The sequence below is a fragment of the Canis lupus genome, chromosome 15 (assembly GCF_011100685.1).
Source record: "Canis lupus familiaris isolate Mischka breed German Shepherd chromosome 15, alternate assembly UU_Cfam_GSD_1.0, whole genome shotgun sequence".
In the NCBI taxonomy this organism is placed as follows: Eukaryota; Metazoa; Chordata; class Mammalia; order Carnivora; family Canidae; genus Canis; species Canis lupus.
In genome coordinates this window covers 64598623-64620850 of record NC_049236.1, presented here as the reverse complement: position 1 = coordinate 64620850, position 22228 = coordinate 64598623, and the positions used below count along the sequence as shown (strand labels likewise).

Here is a 22228-nt window from a genome sequence, read left to right as displayed (position 1 = left end):
AGCTTTTTTAACACTGTCAATCATTGGATCATTGGATAACCCCCAAAGGAAATGTGAAAATGCCATCATTGCAGATATTTAAAACTCAACTGAAGAAAAGTACACAAGCACATAAAATTGGCCTTGTTTTTCTCTCTACATGAGTGACAAGACCCACACAAGCATGACCTAAGACACCAATGGATTCCACCCCCTGTGGGCACTTTCCAGACCACCCACTAGTGTGAGGGAAGAAAGAGGAAGACTGGGCTGGAACTGATGACTCACATCAGGAGGACTTGCTCAGCATGGTCCTGGCTCAGTTAGGACTTCTCCAGGATGCTTGGAAAGGAGTACTTAACACCAGGTCACTACCCTCTCAGCTCCAAAAAGTTTCCAGGGAATATAGGAAGCCTCTCCAACCTACTTTTAGAATTGGCCTGTGTTTTGTTTTGCTTTGTTTTAAATCAGAAGCAATCCCTGTAGAAGATCAGACCATTCACTCTATAAAGGGTAGACAGAACCTTAGACCAGGGGTCAGCAAACTATGGCCCTAGAGCCAGAGCTGGCCCACAGCCTGTTTTTCTAAATACATTTTTCTTGAAATACATCGTTTGCAATGTGTCTATGGCTGCTTGCACAGTACAATGGGCAACTTGAGTAGCTGCAAAAGGCTGCGTGGCCCACAAAACCTAAAATACCTATTATGTGACCCCTTACCAAGCCTCATCCCCACATTGGACTAATAGCTTTGACAATACTGAATCAAGGATCCTTAAGGTAAAAATCTGTCAAAGTTACTGCCTTTGTCCCTTCTTTTAAGTTGTGGAATAGAAAAAAATATTTTGAATAGAATATGCCAACTTTTTATGAATCTCATCCAAGGTATTTCATGCTAGAGTCTGAAGCACATGCCTGTGACACCTAAAATAGTGTATTTATTAAAAATGGAAGCACTAGAGTCAGAAAGAACTGAGTGTGAATCTCAGATTTGCAATTTTCCTGTTCTGTAACCTCTGGCAAGTTACTTAATCTTTCTGGGTTTCATCTTGAAATAAATACTATCCAGCTCAGAGGGGCCTTGTGGGGAGTGAAGGCATTACTATACATAAAGCACTTAGCAGAGAGCCTGGTACATCAGCACGTGCTCAAAAAACTACGTAGCTTTATGATTACTATAATATTAAAAGTTAAAATTAGGGAACTCCACTTTCCAATATTGAACATGAGGCTGATAAAATACAAATGCATCACTTGTTAAGCATTACCTGCGCAGTTTCCCCCAGGATCTCCACAGAGAAGGCCATCCTTTTCAGGACCTCTGGTTGAATTCCCATCTGCCACAATACAGTGGAGGATCGCTAGACCTTCAAGTTTAAAACAGAACCAAAACAAGCATGAAAACTTGAAAATTTCCTCAATGCAAAGTACTTTACCAAAGTCATGACCCATTTATGAAAATAACAAACCTCTGACTTCCACTGCCAAGGCACTCTCCCACAACAAAGAAGTGGCGGTACACAGGCCAGCATGTCTAATTTTTTAACCTCAATGCCAAAGACAGAATTTTCAAGCCAGTTTCACAAACATCTAACTATATATCTTAGTCTCTGAAGAGACTTGGCCATAGCTTGTGATGGAGACATCCAGAAGCAGAAAGATGGAGTTCTCAGCCACTGTACAAATACTGATGAATTTCCAGAGAAAATGGATGAATTTCCAGAGAAAATGGATGACAAGACCACGTGGCAACCTACTCTCTCCATTCCAAAAAGACTCAATATTTCTCAGGCATTAACTATTGTTTGGACTTTCTTCTTGGGATATGTGAACTGGATATTCAATTTATGGGAATTCTTTAAAAATTGTAGCTTCCAAAAAAAAAAAATTGTAGCTTCCCTCAGCTAAGTATTCCTGTCGTTGAGAAGGACAGACCTCATGGAAAGGTATAGGGGAGAAAGGAATGCTGTGTTACGGTTAGGACGGTTTAGAATACAATGTGTAGTCCTTATGTGGACCTGATTCAAACAAATCAACTGTAAAAAATCACTAATGAGCTAATCTGGAAAATTTGACCCAGACCAGACATTAGATAATATTAAGGAATTGTTGCAGATAATTTAAAGTGTGATAATCATATTGTGGTTCAGTTTAAAAAAGAGTCCATATCTCTTAAATATATAAATTTAAATACTTATTAATGAAGGTAATGCAACTGAGATTTACTTTACAATAATCCAACAAGGGAAGGTGGGTACGAGGTGCTGAGAGAAACTTACAGATGAAACAGATCGGGCACATACTGCTCATTGTTGACGTTGAGCAGTGGCTATAAGAAGGTTTATTATACTCTTCTCTCCACTTTCATATATATATATATATATATATATGAAAATGTCTCTATATATAATATATAATGTCTATAATAATATATAATTGTCTATAATAATAAGTTGGAGATGGCAGGAGAAGTAGAGGAGGGAAGATGGGGAGGGATGACATGGCTTGGGAGCTAGCTAGTCCTGAATTCATGACCTATTTTTGCTACTTTACAGTCAGGCACCTGAACAAATTTCATAACCTCTCAATTTCCTCATTGGCAAAGTGGAGATAATTATTATCTCTTCTTCAGAACAATGCTGCGAGGATTCAATCAGGTAAGTATGCAAGGCACTTAACACAGTGCTGGCCTGTAATCGATGCTCACTTAAATTACTCATTATATGTAACTGGCAGGAATTGAATAACTTGCCCACTGGGTATACTGATGCTTATCCATCTGGCCAATGGTTGCTAAGCTGTGCATGCTCTCTTAATTCAACTCAGTTCAACAAACATCCATGAACATCCAGAAACACAAAGGTGGATAGGACAGATTCTACTCTCAAAGTGCTCCAAAGCTATAAAGGCAAGTAATCGGCTAATCAATTAATCATAACAACACAAAGTGAGACTATTGTGTCAGAGGACAATAGTATCTAGCAAGTTCAAAGGCCAAAATAGTTTCCAAAAAGATTCTTTCAATACAGAGACTCTTTTCTAGCTATCTAATTAGAAAAGGTTAAAAAAAAAATGTGATAACTAGCATTGAAAAAAGCAAATAGAAAAAGAAATTCAAATCTATTTCCACACCTGGGTGGCTCAGTGGTTCAGTATCTGCCTTCGGCTCAGGTTGTGATCCAGTCCCGGGATCAAGTCGCACATCCCTTCCTGCATGGAGCCTGCTTCTCCCTCTGCCTGTGTCTCTACCTCTCTCTCTGTGTCTCTCATGAATAAATAAATAAAATGTTTAAAAAAAATAAATTCAAATCCACTGGTGAAAGGTAAATTAGCATTACTTTACTAGAGGACAGTTTAGTGCCGTACATGCTAAAAGCAAAAAAACAAAAAAAAACAAAAAACTAAAAAAATGTACAAATGCTTAAATGCAGTCATTTCATTTTTGTAATTTCCCCTAAGGAAATAATCCAAGTTACATAAAAAGACTTAGCTGCACAAATTCTCTATGTAACATGGGTTAAAAATAATTGGAAATTCCTAAATATCTAACAAGGCTCAGATGATTAAATACATGAAATACTATTCAGGCATAATTCAAACATTAATAGAACATTTTGATATATTCCTTAGCAAGAGAGATAGGCTATAGAATAATAACGTTCCGTGATCTGTGGTTTGTCTGCATCTGTTTGTGGTAAGTGTAAAAAAATATAGATATAAAGAGATATAAAGGTGGGTAAGTAAGTAGTGTTACTCACATTGGTCAGAAGAATTTTTTTTTTAATTTTCCTTATTTGTACTTTCTAATTTTCTAGTAGCATATTTTATTTGTAGCAACAACAAAAAAAGGAGTGTCTCCCCAATTATAAATCACACACGCAATTTGGCCACCAAATTTTTAGATTTTTCAGGACTTTTATACCTGCCACCCTCATTTCACACTTTCAACAAGCCAGAAACATATAATCATTTAGGACTTTCCAAGCACACCGATTGTATACTTAATCATCTTTGTAATCCTGGTAACTAACACAGAATACAATAAATATCCAACAAATGTTGAAAGAAGAATAAATCAATGTATAAAAGAACAAAACAACATTCAGATTTTAAAAATCCCAGTATCCATTTCTACTGGATAGAAAATTTCAATGGAAAATTTCAGTGGGAAATTTCAGTCAATTTATTTTATTATTATAAAATAGGTTTAATTCATGCTTAAAATCTCATACGTGAGCTTTCTCTATGGGCAGAATTAGGAACCCTTAATTCTGGAGTTAATCTGTTCTAATGGTGGGACTTTTACAAAAACTCTAAATCTTATAGAGATTCAGCATCTACAAACTAGGGATGACAATATCTCCTTCTCGAAGTTCTTGTAAAAATAAAATTAAGTAACATAAGAAAAGGCACATGGCTTGGGACCTAGTATATAATTGTTGGTCTACGCACACTCATTTCTACTATCACTTATAATTTAACCCACCATTCTCCACTTCCACCTAACAGAGGGACCCCTGATTTCAAAACCCGCCCAGGGCCCTCCAACCTTCCAGCAGGCGGGGGCCCGTGCCCAGACTCTCTGCTACGACTTACTCCACATGCTGGCATCAGCTGGTGAAAGGATGCCCTGGGAAGAGCCCTAGGCAGGACTCCTAGGGAGGAGGCATGCTCCGGCGAAGCATGCGCCCTGCACGAGGCCCTGGGCTAGCACACGCTATCTGCTCGCCCACAGTCTTCAGGTTATAGTCACGAGCTGGCAGCCACGAACTGGATCCAGATGAAGAACCATTTTCTTGATCTGCACAGTTTTAAAAAATTGAATCGTGACAGCTCATATTTCACCTGGATTTTTCTGCTTCTACTGAAAAAGCAGAAGGTCTGGCAACACAGGTCTGGAATACCTTCCTGGAAACAACTGGAGACCACTAAGCTGCAGGTGACCCCTTTAATTCTACAGATCCTATCAGGCTGGCTGGGCTCAATTATTTTAACTGCCTAGACCTGACAAGCATTTCAGTTTGTGAACTCTACAAATTGACTCAGAAATCACAGAAATGCACACAAAACCATTTACTCAGTATTCAGTATTGATACTGAAGGCTGCTTCCAGGAAAAGAGACATTCTTGTTCCACCCATAATTCAACAAATTGAGTACTGTGATACAAGACACTGAAGGCTCAAAGATAACAGATAATATCACTAATCTTAAGGAGCTCACGTTCTGGTAAGTAAGGTAGACACACAAATATTTAAGGCGTGGTGTAGTAGGGACAACAACCGAGGAGACACAGGAGTAACCCAGGGTGGAGAATCAACTCTACCTAGCCACAAAGACTTGATGGAGAAGGTGAGGATTGTGGTGAGTTTTTAACAGGAAAGAAATGATTTTTAAAAACATCAATCAATAACTTCTGGATAACATAATCATTGATATTATTTGTTTCATCAGTAGACAATGTTTATATGGTAGTAATAATGTAAATACTGATAATGCACATTATTATATCAAAAATTATCATAAAATGAGAGTCTGTAATTAGCCTACTTATGCCATGTGGGGAAACTGTGGTGATTTATCAGTATCTTTGCTGTGCCAGTTCTTAAATATTTTGAGTATCACCTTTATAGTAATATACTGAAGTTATGAGAGAAAAGAAACTCAATAGGTAGAATCCAAGTTTGGCAAGTCAACAAATAGCATTTCAAGCAAGTTATTTAGCAAGATGGAGGTAAATACAAAAGAAAACACTTAAAATAGTTAAAAGTGGTTGCTTCTAGGAGGTAAAGAGGAAGGAAGCCATGGTGCCAAGATCTATTATTTGTTGTTGTAAACCTTTTAGTACTATTAGATTTTTTAAAATATGTGTATATTTATTACCTTATTAAAATATTAATTATTAAGGAACAAATAAAGTTGTAATTAACCAAGGGATTCTAAAAAAAAAGAGAGACAACTTGTAAAAGGACACGGTACAAGTAATACAACTTGTCGTTTGGGGGGTAGGTGGGGAACGTGAGGGGGATCAGGCTGGGGCACAAGTAGATAACATAACATATGACCATATTAATTTACTAATTACTGACAGATCAGGCACCTAAATTGGGGTCATTGAAAAGCTTTAAGTGAAAACAACATAATCTTTTTGTTCGTTTGTTGTGTGTTTGTTTGAAAAGGTTACTTTGATACCAGTATAGGTGATTCGGACACCTAAGCCAAGGTGGTGGGACCGGGTACAGAGAAGAAGAAATGAAGATGCGAGATATTCATAAAGTAAACTATAAAAGACTTGGTGGCTTTAGAAAATAAGAGCTTTTTAAAGGTATTTTACATTGTATACATCTCATCTCATTGTTCACAGGAATCCAAGTTCTGGCTTAAAATGAATGTAAGACATTCAAAGGTTCCTCAACTTTCACACTATTGACATTTGGGGCTGGATAATTCTGTTATGGGAGGCTGTGCATCGTAGGATGATTACCCCTGGCTTTTATCCTCCAAATGCCGGTAGCATCCTCCCCCCATCCTGCTTTCTACTTCTGAGTTGTTATAATCAAAAACATCTCCCACCATTGCCAAATATACCTGGGAGGAAAACTGACCTGCTTGAGAACCATTGCAATTCTCTCCAACCTGTTTTAATGCTTTTTGTCCAAATATAGCTTTCATTTTGAATGTGTAGCTTTAATATAAATCACAGAGCTTCAAAGGTTCAAATTTTGACTCTCAAAAAATTTCTTAGGGAAAGTTTCATTATCCTGTGGAAAGATCATTGAATTTTGTCATTAATTCACTATGTGACCTTGAGCTAATTAACAATCTATCCTGATCTTTTTCCTCAAGAAAAAATAAAATTATAGGTTCCCTGCTCATCCCATAATCTGGTTTATGAAAACCAAATGAGATAATATAGTAAAAGAACTTATTTTAAAAATATGTTATTAAAATAATCATCTTTATCAGAGAAAGTATGGATTGTACTTTAGAGAAAATAAAAGACAATATGGTACTTAGATGTGGAAAATATGATTTTCATTCAGAAGAGTCACAAGTTTTATTAAATTTCAGAATTAGTAAGACTCTTAGAGATATTAAAATATCCTACCAACCAGCATTCAACTCCTCTGAAATTATTCTCTGGGAAAGTTCACCAAGCCTGCCTCTAAAATTTCAGTACAGGGTCTTCACTCTCTTCTAAAGCATTCCATTTCAATGAGACCATCCATCCATTCTTTCAATTGCAGCCATTCATTCATTCAAAAGATTATTAAGCACCTATTTCTAAAGCTCTATAAATGCTTCTTTATGTTAAGCTGGTTTTTGCCATTCTGTAATTTTACTCTGTTCATTGGAATCACCTGGAATATGTCTAATCTCTCTTCCCCATGACAGATTCTCACCTATTTGAAGCCAGCTATCAGATCTTCCTGAAAGGATTTCTCTTCTTCAGGCTGAACATCCTGATTTCTTTAACCACATTTTACCTCTGCTCATCAAGACCCTCATAAGCCTTGCGATGGTCCCCTAAATGTAAGGTCAAACCGAGGTGCCGTTTCACATGGTCTGGCAAAGACAGAATAGAATGGGGCTCTTGTCCTCCGCATTGTGGGTACTATATTCTGGTAATGCACCCCCACGGCATATCAGCCATTTTTGGTTGTTTGGTTAAATACTGGGGTTTTAGTCTGCTTACAACAAAAGGAAACTCCTATATCTCTTATTCTACTGAGAAGCGGTATATTGATGGGTTTGTTCTTTTTGTTTTGTTTTTACTTTTTACGTAAAAAAATGATTTTAGACTTTTTAAATATCTCCTTTAAAATTGTATTAGATTTCACCTATCTGGCAAATATTTCACAATCTTTTTGTTTTCTTATTCCTTCATTCAACCTACCTCACGTGACCTACAGAATTTCTGAAAGATTCATTAAGGCAAAAAAAACAAAATAAAACAAAATAATGTTAAATTAGTTGTGTTTGCTAAGCAGTGGGAAATTGAGACTCTATTTCTGGTGCTAGTTTTTAAATATCAACTGTACTCAAAAAATTAAAGACAAAAAGAAAAGAAACCCAATTCTATTTTCATGAGTCAAAGCTCCATTTATGAAATGTTCAAATTAAAAATCGCAGAATTTATTAAAAGTATTATCCCTGTCAGCCAGCATGGAGAATGAAGTCATTGGGAACAATATAAGCATTGAAAGAGAACCAGCCTGACAAGGAGCATGACCCACTGTCTCATAGTTAACTGCTAAATTCTGAGGTAAGTTGTACACCAGCTGGGTCAACTATTTAAGAAGATCAAATGTGACCAACATAAATAGTCATGTATGTTGTATTTGCCTCATCTCTGAGCTGCATTTTCCATTTTTTAGAGCCAAGTATATTTTATATTTTTAAAAATAAATATAACATTATCAAAAATGGCCATTCATCTGTATTCTGATGAGTTAGGACTTCTTCTTTGATATTTTAACTTCTACTTATATCTACCAAATCCAATGACTTCTTATGATATTGTATCAATCTCATTTTAGGATTTGAACCACACTCTATGTCTCATTAAAAAATCCAACCCTAAATCAAAGGAGAATATTTTTTAAAGATTTTATTCATTTATTCATGAAAGACACAGAGAGAGAGGCAGAGGCAGAGGCAGAGGGAGAAGCAAGTTCCTGCAGTGAGCCCGATGCAGAACTTGATCCCAGGATGCTCAATCACTGAGCCACCCAGGCGTCCCTCAAAGGAGAATTTATTTATCTTTGAATATAAGCAGAAATTAGAAGAATATCTCATAGTCAAATCTCTAAAATTCTATTTATATTAGAAGGAGGCAGTATAGATTAATGGGAAAAGGGGAAGTTGGCAGTCAAATGGCACCAGATTTGAATCCTGGACATACCTGCTAGTCACTAGCTTTGTTATTATGATTAAGTCACTCAACATTGAACTTCAGGGTGCCCATCTGTAAACTGAGGTCATAGTAAGTTACATGGTAGGGATCCAGCTGTGTGCTTTAAAAAAGAGAAAAAATAAATTATGAATTACTAACGTTGGTAATGCCTGGCACAGGATAGGTACTCAACACAATAGCAGCTATAAAAGATCTGAAATTAAAAAAGAGTTCTAATTACTCTGGTAAATCAGAGATTATCATTCTCTTAGGTGGACATTCACAAATTTCAACATTTTTGCTGTGATTTGATCTGTGTGTAAAATATGGTTATGAAATAAAGAACAAAAGACAAATACATATACATATACATACCACATTCCTACAGTGTGCTTATAGGCATGTATTTAGTGAGGCAAAATGGTTTGTTGACCTTGCACATGCTGTTTCTCTCCAGTTTTTTTTAAAAGATATTTGAAGTGAAGGCGCCTCAGGTGATGAAGAGAAATATGGCATCTCGTATGGTTCCTTGTATTCTCAGGACAGTTCTTCCAGTGACTCAGTATACTCAGTATGTCTGACAGGGTTACTGATTCAGTTGGCTGGTTAAGCGATTCAGTGATACAAACACAGTAGATAAAGTCAGATCATGGATGTTGCTGTCTAACCACCAAGGGATTATAAATCATATCTCTCACTTTAGAAAAATAAGGTTTTTATAGTTTTAATCAACATTCAGAGTAAAAACTATAAGGATCTGGGGAATTTTTTTTCATTGTGTCTTCATTGTCAAAAAGAAAAACAGAATCCTGAGTATGCACACTATCCAAAGAACATTTTCTAAGTCTAAAAAGAGATTACATCTAACATGCAGTTGAAGGGATGCCTGGGTTGCTCAGTTGGTTAGGCATCTGGCTCTTGCTTTTGGCTCAGCTCAAGATCTCAGGGTCATGAGATCGAGCTCCATGTTAGCTCTGCACACAGCATGGAGTCTGCTTAAGATTCTGTTTCCCTCTCCAAAAAAAAAAAAAAAAAAAAAAAAAGAAGAAGAAAAGAAAAAACATACAGTTGAAAAAAATATTAGAGAATGGAATGATGTTTATCATTGTGGGTTTGTAGTGGACTATGACAAAAACTAAAATTAGGGTGAAGTTGGACATTAGCATTCTCTTCCATCTATTTTTGTTAACTCCTTTTCCATCTTTTTTCATTGTTGTTTTGCCTTTGACATTCTCCCAAATAGAAGATAACTTTTAAATATAATTTCCTTTCCAAATGCATTTACTTTCAAAGCAGATGTGCAAGGAGAAAAATTGCTCACCTCAAATATTCTAAAATCAAGTGCTTCAACTTGGGTCTTCTAGGAAGCAGACCCTGAGATATATATGAAGGGATTATCACTTTATTTGGGAGGTACAAGTTCTGAGGTTATGAGAATAAGGAAAAAAGAAGAGACAAAGTGAAAAGGAAGGCAAAGCAATGCAAAGTATGTACCCATCATGCAGATGCATCTCCAAAGTGCACCACAGAGACACTAAACTTTACTCAGACAACATATTCACTCCTACATAAGCTATTTAAAGCATTTTAGAAACAAACAAACAAACAAAAAAACTGCATCTTGAAGTAGTTCATGGAAGAAAGAATGAAAGAGAAATATGTCTGCCCCAATCACTTTCATCACCTATTTCTTGGACAAAATTCCATGCAGTGGGTGCTAATAGCCTCAATCTCTGGCCCTTTGCTGAATGAGGGGTCAGAATTCATGCCGTGGACGTGGTGTTATCCAAGTCCAAAACAAGGGGCAACCTGGTATGGGTAGGGAGCTGAGAAGAGACAAAGGAAATAGCCAAAGGGCTCTTAAGACAGGCATATTGTTCGTGTCCCAACCCAATGAGCATTTGGGGCATCAAGACATCTTGTGGGCAGCCATATTCTAAGACAAGGAAGGAGTTTTCCAAAGTCTCTCAAATCATATCACCTGGGAAACTGTCTATACTATAAAACTTAAAGACAGGCTTCTAGATTTTTAGGGCTAGGAAGGGAAGTAGAGACTGGACAGAAAAAAGAAAAGAGGTCTTCACAAATAGTTTATGTTCATTCGAAATTAGGAAAGTAAAATATGAACTCTTTCCTCTTCTCATGTAAAATTTTATCCCAAACAGTAGAAACAGTACCTTGGTGTTTAAGAAAGGCTAAGGATGATGAATAACAGTTTTGTACCTCATAAAAGTACTTCACAATCTTATATTTTTAAGATAGGGAAGTAATTTAACCACCTGTCATACATAAACTAACTCATATATCTGAAAACTGTCAACACTACAATAATGCCTTTGCCAGTAAATCCACCTTTTTTCCCCCACTGTGACTGTTATTAAATCTGTGACAACAATGACTAAATTGATGGGAACCCCATAATAACCTAGAACTGGTTTCTTAGAAATCATCAGTTGTCAAAACTTGACTTTTTGATTCCCATTCCTTTAAGATAAGACCATTCTAGACAGCCAGACATTATAATACTTTAAATGAAAAGCTCTGGGCTCACTGAATTTCCATAATAGTTCATAGAGAGGAGGCGAAAGGAACCAAGAAAAAGAACAACTTGTTATCAGGGAGGATTATCCGATTGCAAAATGAGGAGAAAAATGTGGAGTTGGCCTCTGGATTTGGTGATAACACAGTCTCTGACCCATGAGCAAGCAGTCATCAAACTTTAATAATGGTAAGGAGAAGAACATAGAATTTTAGAGTAGATGCTTATCCAACGTGAAAAAGCCCCAGAATTTAGGCTCTTGAAATGAGCTAGGGAAAGCCAATCCAACTTAACATTAATCCATTATTATCTTTATCAACAAAACTATTTGCCAAGACCAGAAGTAGAAGGAAAGAAATATTAGGCAGTGTATTTTAAGTGTCGGGTATATAGAAAATGGATTCTATTGGAATCCCAAAAAGAGGCAATGTGTTGAGCTGCAAAAACCACAGGGAAAAGTTTCACAGAGTTTGGGAACTAAACTGGATCAAAGGCTCATAAAAATGAGCCCAGTGTGTTTGGAAGATACTGAGGAAAACTGTCCAGCTGGAGTGAAGAATTCTACAAAGAGTATTCAGAACAAGAGCCTTCTTGATGTGTGTGGTGTGACTGTGCAATAATTCAATTGATTTTCTTGGGTGACCTATGAAAATAAGACACATTGAGGCATGGTCACACCACATATTTCCAGTTGAAGCTCGGCAATGTCTGTTTACCACATCCTGAAAGACAGATTCCCGATAAAGAATCTGAGTAGTCTAGAAAACCACTTCAGAGGCATTTAACAGTGTTAACGCTGTTGGGTAGAAATCGGTAGGAGAGAACGGGGTGCGTTTCCTTTGTCATGGTAGAAGCAAGTGGGAAGTGTTGCCTATTATTCTTGGGTGGAGTTTCATCTCACATCTAAATCACACATTCAGTCATTCTTCTTACTCTCCATTTCAGGACAATTGTCATGTATCTAAAGTGATTAGAGAATTTTCTCATAGAAATTTTCTATCAAAGGATGGCAACATTAGAAATGTGTCTCCTAAAATAATCACATTTGAAACTTCTGTCAACATGATTTATCAATTATAGTTATGCCATGGTTCTTTGCATTCATAATATAATCCCCACTGATAACTTATTACTCTAATAAGTGGTAAAATATAAGGTTGAACCAGAGCCTGTGGCAGGGATTGGTACTAAATCCCACGATATCCTCTTACCCCATTGTGTGAGGAATATGTGATATTCCCATGACATCGCTGGTGATGTGAACCTTGATATCTCATTCATGAGCAGACAAGGTCACTGAATATAGTTTAGGGAGGGAAAACTCAATTTCCTTTTCAAAATCCTTCACCAGTGGTTCCTAAGGTCTCAAGTGTCCTGTCTCTTCCTTTCTTCCCAGGGAAGTCAGCTGACGGTGTCTTAATTTGAAACCCTGTCTTCCGAGCAACAAAGCACCCCCGAACTGCAGTAACATTATGCCGTGCTCGTGCTGAGACCCAAGAACCTTAGGGGGTCATTTGACACACCTCCTGTCTAACTCCAGAGTCACCTTACACAACTTCCAAAAGTGCCACCAGACCATAAACATATCCAGGCAGGGGAAGCTCACCACGTCCCAAGCTGCTGATCCCATTTCTTCCAAATCTCTACTTGAAAGAAAATTAAGGCGAGAGCTGCCCTCCTGGAATTTTAGTTCATTAATCCAAGTTGTGCCCTCTGAACTACACAGAGGAAACCTTTGCTGAGAAACTGGTCTGTGATTTGAAGTTGGCTCTCATAAACCCAAAATTTCTCTTTTCTACTCACTGCTTCAATGTCTATCTTTTCGGTCACGTGTGTGTGTGTGTGTGTCTGTGTGTGTGTGTGTGTGTGTCTTCAGTTACCACCAATGTTTTGTCCCTGGCTTTTGAAGAGCACCAGTGATTTCCTCACTGCTCACCCACCAGTGGCCTCTTCCTGAGCCTCAGCCGCCTCCCTCCACAGTATTTGATACGGTTGCCCTTCCCAAATCTTCCATCTAAAATCCACCCCCATTCTCGGCTTCCTGACTGGTCCTCCCCTCTTCACTCAACTCTGACAGCTCTTTTCCCGACTCCCACGCCACTTGTATGGGCGCCACCAACACTCTACTCTCCGTCTTCTTCTTCTTTTTCTTTTTTAAATGTTTTTATTGTGGTAAAACACACATGGCACAAAATTTCCTATCTTAACCATCTTTAAATGCTCAGTTCAGTGCTATTAAGCACATTCACACTGTTGTACGACCGTCGTCACCATCCATCTCTAGAACGCTTTTCATCTTGCAAAACTGAAATGCTATACCCACTATACCGTGATTTCCCAGTCCCTCCTCTCCCAGCCCCCGGCAACCACCATTCTACTTTCTATCCTTATGATTTTGCCTTCGTATTCTTTTTCATAATTCCATTAATTGTCACAAAATATCCATGGTCTCAGCATTAAGATAAATATTTACTTAGAATTTATCACTAGGCACTGTGGTAGATTCTGAAATTACAATCAGCTAACTGATTACTTTCTATTTTCAGCCCTATTTTCTAACCAGGTGATTGTCCAAACTGGTTGGCCATTAGGATCTCCTGGAGAGCCTTTTTTGTACTAAACTGTTTATTTTGTAATAATTTTAGATTTATAGAACAGTCGCAAAATACAGAGCATTCCTGTACCCCTATCACCCACTTTTCTTTCCTCTAATGTCATCATCTTGCAGTACCATGGTGCAGTTTCCAAAACAAAGAACCAACATTGGCCCATTAATATTGACTAAATGCAAGAGTTCATTCTAACTCCACTAATTTTCTGTCAGTGTGTTTCTCTGGGTCAAGATTACTAGTCTCCCCTGGTCTGTGATGGGTTCTCAGGTCTTTCCGTGTTGGCTTTAGTTTTTTTTTTTTTTTTTTTTTTTAATGATTTCATTGACAAATTTGATGTGTACTGTTCAGGTATTTTGTAGAACGTCCTTCAATTTGGGATTTGTCTGATATTTTTATAATGATTAGACTAGGGTTATGGGTTTTAGGAGAAACACTATGGGAGAGAAGTGTTCTCCTCATGACACTACATGAGGGATGCATGATATCTACACGGCATCATTTGTGATGTTGACCTTGACCACTTAGTTGAGGTAGTGTGTGCCAGATTTTTGCACTGTAAAGTTACCATTTTCTTTTTCTTGTTCATACTCTATTCTTTTGAAAGAAGTCACCAAATCTAGCCTACACTCAAAAGGACCTCCTACATGGGGCAGTATCTACTTATAATTGCAATTACTCTGCAAGGAAATTTTTTTTCTCCTGGAAAAAAAGTCTTTAAAATTTTAGATTTGTGGAAACATCTCAATCAAATTTTAGTAGGTCTAGGGAGAGGCCTGATGATTTGTACTTTTTACATTTCTTGAACGAGTAATCAGTTTTGGGGTCCGCTGCTGTAATTCGAAGTCAATTTCCACATTTCCAAACGTTCATTAAGACATTTGAATGTCTCAAAAGTATTTTATATCCCCCATCCCAAAAAAAGGGGCAGCTTTCTTTCAATATGGCACCATAAATTTTTCTTCTCTCTCAGGTTAGCAGTCTTGGAGACAGCCCTAATTCCTCACTCCCTTTTCTTACCTACACATGGCCTGTCATTATATCCCATACATTCTTACTTAGAAGCATGTATTGAATTCATTCCTTTCTCTCCATTGCCTGGTCCAGGTTTTCTAGGCTATTTTCTAGCCTAGAGCACCAGCTTCCTCTTTACTTGCTCTTATTAGTCCCTCTCATCTGATCCATTCTGCGCATGAAAACTCAATCTTAAAACCACTGCATTCCCTGGGGTGCCTGAGTGGTTCATTCAATTCAATGTCCGACTCTAGATTTGGCTCTGGTCTTGATCTCAGGGTTGTGAGACTGTGAGATGGAGCCCCCTCCCCTGTCAGGCTCTCTGCTAGGTGTGGAGTCTGCTTGAGATTGTCTCTCCCTCTCCCTCTGCCTTTCAACCTTCCCACCCCCTGCTCTCTCAAAAACAAAACAAAACAACAAAACAAAACCCTAAAAAACCAAAATCCACTGTGTTCCATGTACTAATCTCCTACTGGAATTACTATAATAGCTAGTCATTATCCATTATTATTACACACTCAAGAAGGAGGTCCCCTGATATGACTTAGGGACAAAAATGACATCTTTAACGTTAGAGAATGGAGCTGTCATAGAAAAGGGGTGAGGGGAGTCAGTGAGAAGAACAAAGCTCATAAAATTTGTTCCCTTATGTTTTACTCTGTAGTCAGGAGTTAATTCTCTTGAATTGGTCCTCTTAGATTAGCCTCTTTCTCCAAATGCAATTACTACTCTAAGATGGGCCTGGAGTCACTGAGAGGGGCACTTGATGGGATGAGCACTGGGTGTTATGCTATATGTTGGCATATGGAACTCCAATAAAAATATATATATACAAAAATATATTAAAAATGAAAAAAGAGATGGCACTGGAGCTACCTCGTGGTTATGAGCCGCCCTTAGCCTTGGAAAGCCTACCAGTACATGGTTATGAGCTATGAAGCAAACCACTCGAGTCAGCCTGTAATCTGTATTTAAGTAAGATGAGGCCAGCCCTTTACCAAGCTATGGGGCATGCAGTTCATCTTTTTCTGGTGGTGGCAGCCAATACCTAAATTTCATGAGCAAATCTCATTCTATCAGGTCATTCTACTCAGTAAAACTGGGCACAGCTACCATCTAAGTGAAGAACTGCCTAAAATAAGTCATTGTCTGCAAATTCAGAGATATTAAAGATGGAATATAGAGAGCCATTGAGAAACATGAGGGCTCTTTGTTTTTGATTATGGAAGCGTGTGCATACGTGTGTGTGTGTGTATGAAGTTTACAGCATGATCTTTGTGACTGATTATGAGAAGCTGCTGGTCTAGGAGGACTCCTGTGCTATGTGCACTCAGATTCATTTATTGAACAAATGTTTTTTGAACACTTACTATGTACAAGCACTGTTCTGGACCCTGGGAATATAGCTGCAGATAAATCAGACAAAAATCTCTGCCATCAAGGAACTTACATTGCAATGGAACTGTTTAAAGCACTCTCAAAAGCATGGTTATGATGGAGTAGATTTCTGATTTTTCCCTTTGCTTCTAGTGGTGAATATTACAGCAATTTCCTTTGATGAAAGCACAAACACCAACACTCCCACTGGCATAAGGAATGCAATAATTCTGCTTCTCCTTTTCAGTCAATACCTATGAAATAATTTTAAATTATCTGCATATTCACAAATGTGAGAATATTAATAATATACTGAACATGTAGTAGTCAATTATTCTGCTAAAATCTTTTCCTGAATTATCTCATTTTATCCTCAAAACAATTCTGTTTCAGATGTCCCCAGATGATAGACATTATTATCATTGATACCATTCTCTAGATGAGACAATGCAGCATAAGAAGATTAAATAACTTTCTTGGTGTTACAAGGTAATATTACAGAACAACTTTTATACATGGCTATCTACTCTTTATAATCTGAAAAAAACATTTTCTTATTTTGTCATAAGAAAACTCTCTAAAATAATTTATTTTTCCAGTTTTCTGATTTTTAGGAATAAATTTTGACAGTGTATCATCACTCATTTTTCCATTATGACAGTTTTATTTCTTTTTAATTAAGATAACTATTTGTTTAATTAAAAAAATGTGATAACTCCATTTTGATGAGATTGCCTAAAATATTAAAACTATCTCCTAAATATTTTATTTTTTTCTTTGCTAGTACAGGCTGACTTTTGTGTCTGGTCCAACCTTAAGATACTGGGTTTGGGTGTCAAAGCTAGGCAAGTGCTGTAAAGGTTTTTACTGCATAAAACTAGGATCAAAATTGGCAGATGAAGAAGAATCTATAGAGACATTTTTAGAAAGCAGATATGCATTTTGCTTTTGCAGGATTGTTTTTTGCATGTGTTCCTTTCTAACAAAAGCAGTCAAATAGAACTCTTTTGAGAATTTTTATCTGTTTCCTCTTTCATAACTAGTGGGAGCAGGAATTTGAGAAATAAAGGCAAGAGAAAGTTTTTCTATCAATTAGTAGACCCTGGTTACATTAAGGAAGTATCCAGAATCAAAATATCCATAATTTAAAAAAATGTTGATCATAATTAATGATTTCTTCTGCACTTTCCTGTTATCTATCATAATAGTTCATCTTTATCCAGAACTTACTATGTTCCAGGCACATTTTAAGTGCTTTATACAGTAATTAATTCAATCCATATAATAGCCTTGGTTCTACTACTACTGGCTTTTATAGATGAAAAAACTGAGGCCACAGGGGTTTAAAAGATTTGCCCAAGATCAAAGTGTTGGGAAGTCATAGCACCAGGGGGGTCATGCATAGACACAGCCTCACTCAGAGTCTACGCTCTTGACCACAACATCAGACTGCCTCAGGATATGCTCCTTTTAGCCATTCTCAGTCTGTGAGGTCCTGTGGGTCCTCTCAGGAGCATCATCCCCATGAACTGGTCACTATTGGCTAGGGTAGTCTGGGCCTAGGATATAGGTAGGCAGGTTTCGTGGCTGGGAAAAAGAAAAAGAACCAGGAATCCGGAGTTCAGCGCCGCCTTCAGCCCAGGGCCTGATCCTGGAGACTCGGGATCGAGTCCCATGTCGGGCTCCCTACATGGAGCCTGCTTCTCCCTCTGCCTGGGTCTCTGCCTCTCTCTCTCTGTATCTCTCATGAATAAATAAAATCTTTAAAAAAAAAAAGAAGAACCAGGAATCCAAGAACCTGAGGCATATCCAGAATCGGGGATGCCACAAAGATATGAGTAAACATCAGGGAAAGCAAAGCTGGTAGGAAACAAGTAGGATGAACTTCAATGCTCTTCAATGAGTCGGGAGACCCAGATCCCTCTTCAGTGCAGTGATATGTCATTGCATTGCACCTGAGTGTCCCATCTCCCCCTTCTACCTCATTCGGCAACAAATATTTGTCTACTATGATCTAGGCTCTATACCTCATCTTTATAGTTCATGTTCATAAAGCCAGAACCTCAGACAAGTTACTTAATGCCTTTGTGTTCCATATCCTCCCATATAAATGAGAATGAGAATGATGCGTAACTTGTGCATTAGATGGATAGTGTTATATGGATACAATGAGTTATTAGGTTCTTAGAAGAGTGCCTGGCATGCATACGACATAACTGCTCTCTTATTATTTGCGGTTTGAGGACCAAATGAGATGATATGAAAATGCTCTTTCAACTGTAGAGGTCCCCAAAATATAAAGGGTTATGTTGGGATTCCATAGCAAAGCTCAAGTAGGTATCTGCTTGTGTCATCAGCAACATCTTGCATCAGTCACCCTAGGAGATGGGACCAGTCAAGTGTCAGAAACTCAAAATGACATCTCAGTGGGGAAGTGGTCATGAAAAAGTCAAGTCTGGATCTCCTGAAAGTGTTTCATTCAGTTCCGATGACAATTTTTTGGCCTTCGTACTAGGCTTCCAGGAGTAGGGGGCAAAGGCAAGCTGACCACTCCTGCTCTGAAAGGCTTGGGCCAGGTGACTCACCCCAAGGGAGGGGGCATGGATCTGTGCATCATCACATGCTTCAGTCTAACCAGCAAGAAATCCAGACCATTGATGCCTATGAAATATTTATATATAACGTTAGATCACTTAGGGATTCTTCAACATTAGCAAGTCAGACTGCAGTGCCCCTGGGGGGCTCAGCGGTTGAGCATCTGCCTTTGGCTCAGGGCGTGACCCCAGGGTCCCGGGATCGAGTCCCCCATCAGGCTCTCTGCAGGGAGCCTGCATGCATCTCCCTCTACTTGTGTCTCTGCCTCTCTCTGTGTCTCTCATGAATAAATGAATAAAATCTTAAAAAAAAAAGTCACACTTTAGTCCGCCTCCACAGCAAATCTGTCTCCACATCTATAGGATCCGCTACAGGCTTTTATTCCATTCAATACTAAACAGAACCTATGAATATAGCAACTTGGTTACTCCCAGCTAAGGAAACGTGTGTTTCAAAAAGTTATAATCAAACAAGAGAGCAAATTACCTCACACCTCCTAGAATCCAAAGGGCGTTTTTAAACAACCCATTGGAGAATGCCCTGAATTCCACGCCCTTCCTGCCCCTCTTGAAACACTTATTTTAAAAGTCCTGATTTTGCCTGAGATCTGCCTTTGAAGCAAACACATGAGAGGCACGAAGCAGCTTGAATCCTCAGTAGGAACAGAAGAAACAGAAGTAAACATAGTACGTGCAAAACAGAAGTCCTCTTGTGAAAGGGTCTCTAGCATTGCTAGAAGCAAGTCCCAAGTAAAAAAGATGAGGAAATAAGTCTTTCTACTTCTCTGAATTGTGTGCATGTTTTGCCAACAAGAAATAGAACTGTTTTCTTTACCGAATCTATTTTTTTTAATGACTGGACATTATCACAAACCTGCATTCATCCAGTCAATTAACTAATAGGTTTTGAGGCCCTACTATGTGCCAGGCACGCTTTCTGCCTCCCCTTCTAAAAATAAATAAGGCTAAGTGAATAAATACACCCATGATTTTGCAAAGAGGGAAACGTTATATTCCTAACTCATCCTCTTCTACTACCAACTCAGGCACTTTTAAATAAAAAAGGCTGAACACAAACATCATTATACTTTGGTTGGACTTTTCGTCACTACTCTACTCTCTGGGGTACATACTACACATCTTTTTTTTTTTTCATACTACCTACACATCTTTAAAAAAATGTAAGGAATGGAATAAAAGTAGTTTGTGGCTATTTGAATTGATCTTGCTGATAATCAAAGTAGGTTATTGCCTAAGTTATCTGAGCTAAGATGAAATACCCCCTCTTTCTCCAACCATCTAAAAAAATACTCCTCTCATTTCTTTAAATTTTAGCAGAGATTCATTTGAATTACTCAACTTCCTTCTGTAAGGCACCAATATGCCCAGGACAGCGAGCTGTTACAGGCGTTACACAGCAAACCCACCTTAATTTAAGCTGGCTCTCTTCTTAAATTTTACTTTGGAACCCTCCCGACCCCGGCCCACTGGTCTACAGATTTTTTTGTGGAGCCGGGGGATTGTCGTGGCAACTTGGGAAGCGTATCAGGATCACTGCTTGGGCCTAGCTGCCTGCGGCCTGGATTCTGGATTGCCTGAGCATCCTGGAAGCTGCTAACCCTAACAGAGAGCTGGCAAGCCTGGCCCATGATTCAGAGAGCTGATCCAAGGTACAGCTGGGAGCCTGGCCCTCCCCCTGTCCCCTTGACTGTCCTCCTAGTGACACTCGTGTCTATGTCCAGGCATGACCTGACTACAATAAAAGGGTGAGAAAAACCAAGATGGGGTTCTTGTGCTGGGCTCTGAAGACTTGAGGCGCACTAGGGTAAGGGGGTGAGCAGTGTCAGCAGAGATCCTGGGACAGACACGGCACTCTCTGTCCTCAGGGCCTTTGCCATCGGCACTGCCTCAGGCAGCCCAAAGCATCAACAAGGACACCTTCAGTGGGAATAAGCAAAGCAGGCCTGCAGTGGTGGGGCCTTCCAGAATTATTTGGGAATTTCCACCCAACAACTGAGAATGGAGCAACAGCAAAAATCAATTTGTGACAGCTGTTTATGTGCAAAACCTGGGGTTTTGAGGAGGAAAAAACATTTGTGATGCTCTTCTAAGCCAGAAGTGTAGCCTAAGAGGCAAAGCCCAAAAATTTTCAGCATTTAGGGCTTCACTTATGTCATTTGTACAATGGGAATTTTACTTGCTGCCCCCTACCTTCTTTGTAACTTGGAAACTAGATATACAGCATGAGGACAGGCATATTCTCAAGCAGAACTTCCATCAACTCACAGATATCAATGTTTTCAATTTTAATGAGGAGGGGAACCTATTTTTAATCTTAAAATGATTCATTTTTTAAAAGGTAACTTTTTCTTACACCTTTTTCACTGGTTATGATTTCAGTTTTAGTTTTATACAGCAAGTGAATGAGAGGGAGAAATTAAACAATTTAAAAAGGAGATAATCTGATTTCTTTGAGATAAAAAAGATACTTTAAGCAAAGTTATTACCTCTTTTTAAAGATTTATTTACTTATTTTAGAATGAGAGAGAGTGTGTAGGCCCACTAGTGTGAGCTGGTGGAGAGGGAGAGGGAGAGAGAGTCTTCAATCAAGAGTTGGATGCCTAGCCCTCTGAGCCAGCACGTGCCCCAAAGTTATTGCCTCTTTACCTGTTTCTCAAAGAAATAAGCATCCGTGGTTCTCCGTTATTATAAAGTTTGTATGAAATAAAGATCCCATTACAAAGTAAATCAAAGCTCTATAGTGTTGGACAAAAATCTCTCTTAAACTTCCCAATGGAAACGTTAGTTAAAGATGAGTACAGGGGCATCCGGGTGGCTCAGTCGTGAAGCGTCGGGCCTTCGGCTCAGGGCGTCCCGGGGCCCCAGGGTGGAGCCCTGTGGGGATCCCCTGCTCAGTGGGGAGCCTGCTTCTCCCTCTCCCTCCATCACCTCCCCTGCTTGTGCTCTCTTACTGTCTCACTGTCAAATAAATAAAATCTTTATAAAAATAGATGAATACAATGTCAAGTTGCTAAGGACCTTTGGCTCATCTAAAGCAACTCCTTCATTTTACAAATGAGAAAAACAATGTCCAAAAAGTTGGCATTTATAGACGTCTCAGAGCCCCAGAATGGCAGAGCCGGAACTAGGTCTCATGAGTGCTCCATGCCCGTTCCCAGGGCACTTCTCCACCCGCCCCTCCTCCCTGGTCACACTCACAC

The 22228-nt window shown here is 38.6% G+C and overlaps 1 protein-coding gene across 3 annotated transcripts in view; it reads right to left on the bottom strand.

The window, feature by feature from the left end:
• BTC (betacellulin) overlaps nt 1-22228 on the bottom strand; it is a 43220-nt gene that overhangs the window by 18233 nt on the left and 2759 nt on the right. Inside the window, exons 2-5 of one of the 3 annotated variants that reach the window (XM_038559162.1) lie at nt 9250-9476; nt 8884-8995; nt 6584-6739; nt 1248-1346 (exon numbers count right to left, since the gene is read on the bottom strand). In XM_038559162.1, the coding sequence (XP_038415090.1) occupies nt 1248-1346; nt 6584-6650 (166 nt within the window). In that variant the 5' untranslated portion in view covers nt 6651-6739; nt 8884-8995; nt 9250-9476. The remainder of the gene's footprint in view (nt 1-1247; nt 1347-6583; nt 6740-8883; nt 8996-9249; nt 9477-22228) is intronic. The other 2 variants (XM_038559163.1, XM_038559164.1) reach the window with 2 other exon arrangements.